Source organism: Misgurnus anguillicaudatus, chromosome 24 (assembly GCF_027580225.2).
Source record: "Misgurnus anguillicaudatus chromosome 24, ASM2758022v2, whole genome shotgun sequence".
In the NCBI taxonomy this organism is placed as follows: Eukaryota; Metazoa; Chordata; class Actinopteri; order Cypriniformes; family Cobitidae; genus Misgurnus; species Misgurnus anguillicaudatus.
The window spans coordinates 260,001-263,248 of record NC_073360.2 but is presented as its reverse complement, the minus strand read 5'-3'; the positions used below and the strand labels follow the sequence as shown (position 1 = coordinate 263,248).

Below are 3,248 nucleotides of genomic sequence, written 5' to 3'. Positions count from 1 at the left end.
CCTATGCATTAACTGTATCAAACTGCAATAGCTTGTGGAAGTAATAATTAATTAATTGATTAATAATTCAATTCAATTCAATTCAATTCAATTCAATTCAATTCAATTTTATTTATATAGCGCTTTTCACAATTGGTGATTGTTTCAAAGCAGCTTTACATTAATAGAAGCAGTGGAAAGCACAGAAAAATGACAGATAGCACAACATAATACACGATAGCACAAGCAGCTTTAATGATATCCACAAACATTAATTTAGATTTTTTGCAAAAATGTTTATCAAGTGAATGTTAATATAACTTAATATCTTAAATATTGATAAAATCTTGATAAAAGTTAGCTATATGTTTTAACCTGGTAAGGAATATGAACATGATTTTACAAGGCTACAATAAGCCTAAATAACAGAAAAATGAATTTAATTCAGCATTTTATGTCCCACAAGCATTCATTCATGGTTGTTTTATTCAAGTAAAACTACGTCGTTATTGGGACAGGATTTGATGGATCTGACGTGACTGTAAGTTTGTCTCTATTTCTCAGCCAAGCTACATAAATTGCATATCAGGCACTTATAATACATCTCATCCGTGCATTAATGGCTATTATAAAGAAGTTGATTAATTAAAGCAAAGGAAAATGCTTCAATATCGGTATACAGATATATCGGTCAATTTCTTATTTATAATACATAACAATGCTGTGATTAACATTGAAAAACTGAGAAAATATTTATTTGGGTTAAAATCTGATGCATGTAGAAAGCATGATATTTTCATTATGTATAATTACAAGACAGATAGAGGTATAGGTATTAAGGATTAACATATCGATAACATGGTTTCATCACGACCAGATCATATGAACAGTTTGTGTACTAAGACAAAGCAGAGAACTAATTTTCTGCCTCTGGTCATTTGGAGGAAAAAACACTGCACAAATGAAAGAAAGAAGGCATAACTTTTTTCATGCTGTGCTATTGTTGCCACCCCCACCAAGCAGTATTGCTTTGCAAGAGGATATTCCAAATATGGTAAGGAGCGTAACATTTCCATCATACTCTAGAGCAGGGGTCTCCAACCTTTTTGTGAGCAAGGGCTACCACAATGGATAAAACAATCTTGAGGGCTACTTTTTTTATATTTATCTACTCAAAAAGTTTTTTGTTTAACTTGTTGTTTCTATTTTGCTTTACATGTTGATATGTTTTATCATTGCTTAAAATGTTAACATCCATAAAAATAAGCCAAGCTAATATAAACATATGCAAAAAATAAATAAATATTACAATTGAGACTATAGAATGTGCTTTGGCGGGCACCACACAGACTCAACCAGTGGAAACTATGTTGGAGAGCACTGCTCTAGAGGTATTTGGCCAATCACAACATACTGGTGAGCTGGGCAATCAGAGCACATAACGGAATTTGTTTTTCATTCAGAGAAAATCAGGAGACAATATGATCATATTTTTTATAAATATTACAGGTTTTCCAGTGAATACAGAGTCGGGCTGGAACTTTGATCCGTCACTAGTAGACTTGGCTTTCCCTTCAACATAGTCGGACACACCCAGTTTACTTTGTCCTCGTGATTAAAACACAGTTTTGGTTTAACTTCTGCACCTGTGTCTAAAGCAGAATGAGCACTGCCATCTTTATGCTCACCTCTTCCCATCTGCGGTTTAACGGTCTTTGCTCTGCCCTTAGTTCTCTTCTTGTGGGCGGTCACGTTTTGCTTGAGCTTCCTGTTGTTGAGCACCACATCATTTTCACTGAGGTCCCAAAGAGCCACAAGTCCATCATTTCCTCCTGTGGCCAGCCAATACGGATGAGACAGGAAGTTAAGAAAGCGTGCTTGTGAGGCTCCCTGACTGTGAGCTTTAAAAGCACCACGTTCTCTGAGCCTCGAGTCAGCAGACACCCGCAGTAGATGCACACAGCCGTCCTCGGCCGCACAGGCAAACACATCGCCACAGGATGCCACGTCAATGCAGTGTGCCAGTGGAGGGTTGAAAATCTGCCCTGCACCTCCTCCCTCTGACGCGTCCTGTAGACTGCAGGTCCAAAGCGGGGACACCTTTGGGAGATTCCATAGCATTACCTGTAGGATCAAGAGAGCAAAATGTCATTATTAAATGTGCTGTCACAGCTCTGTGTTATGATTCACAGCTCATTGGAAAATCGGTTACTATACGTGATCCTATAGCTCAGCTGTTACAGCATTGCATTAGCAGAGCAAAAAGTTGTGGACCCGACTCCCAGGGAATACAAACTGGAACACAGTGCACTAGGGATGTAACGATTCAACCGTGTGTCCCATTAAAATGCCTGTCTGAAATTGATTCTGAATCGCAAGGCTGCGATTCTTTGTTTAATGCACAGCTTGTGTGTATACTACGGAATTTGGTCAGTAGGCAGTCCTTAGCAATCTAAAATCATAACGAGTCGTTTATAACGTGCATTTAAAAAAGCAACACTCATTAAACCAAATCATTTAAAATATTCTTTATTATCATGAAAATACCTGAAACAATTTGAAGAACAGTGATATAAATATTCCTGTAGACATTTCCTGGAATAGCATTCGTAATGCTACTTCTTCTGTGGCACAAAGGGAGTTTCTGCACGGGAGCGCCCCCTGCCGATCGGATGTGCCTGGATTTCACCGGAATTCATTCAAATTCATTCATTGAGAAAACGCGCATTTGCACGGTTAATCGTTACACCCCTACAGTGCACTCAAGCCTGACAATTTTGTTCAGTACATCGCTTTGGATGCAAGCATAAATGTTAACTGAAATTAGTTGAAATGTCCGATAAAAGAGAAACACAAAATATCTAAGCTTCTGCAGACTACGTAGATCAGGGCTAGTCAACTGACGGCCTGCGGGCCAAATGCTGTGCGCCAAACATCTTCATCAGATTCAAAATCAATGTGGTTAATTTAAAGTCGCCTTTCCACTGTACATGACAAATGATGGCCGATAAACCGGAAGGAGAGTCGCGTGGGTGGTTATCTGCGGGTGGATAAATTTTGGATCCAATTTGATTTTTGAATGCATTAAAAAAAACTTGTGTGACTACACCACATATGACATCACGACCGAAAGTTATGTATTTCATTGAATTCCAATCAAAACACTGTGTGCGAGATGAAAATTATTAATCCTGTTTTGTTTAACATTATAAGTAACACGTGAGTCCTTTAAAAACAATTAATAACTGATAGTTAAATTATTAATTTAA

The 3,248-nt window shown here is 37.7% G+C and overlaps 1 protein-coding gene across 2 annotated transcripts in view; it reads right to left on the bottom strand.

The window, feature by feature from the left end:
• Nucleotides 1-207: 207 nt before the first annotated feature.
• The window catches only part of wdr53 (WD repeat domain 53), a 13,132-nt gene continuing 10,091 nt past the window's right edge, over nt 208-3,248 (bottom strand). For both annotated transcript variants that reach the window (XM_073862659.1, XM_073862658.1), the window contains one exon: nt 208-2,103. In XM_073862659.1, the coding sequence (XP_073718760.1) occupies nt 1,483-2,103 (621 nt within the window). In that variant the 3' untranslated portion in view covers nt 208-1,482. The remainder of the gene's footprint in view (nt 2,104-3,248) is intronic.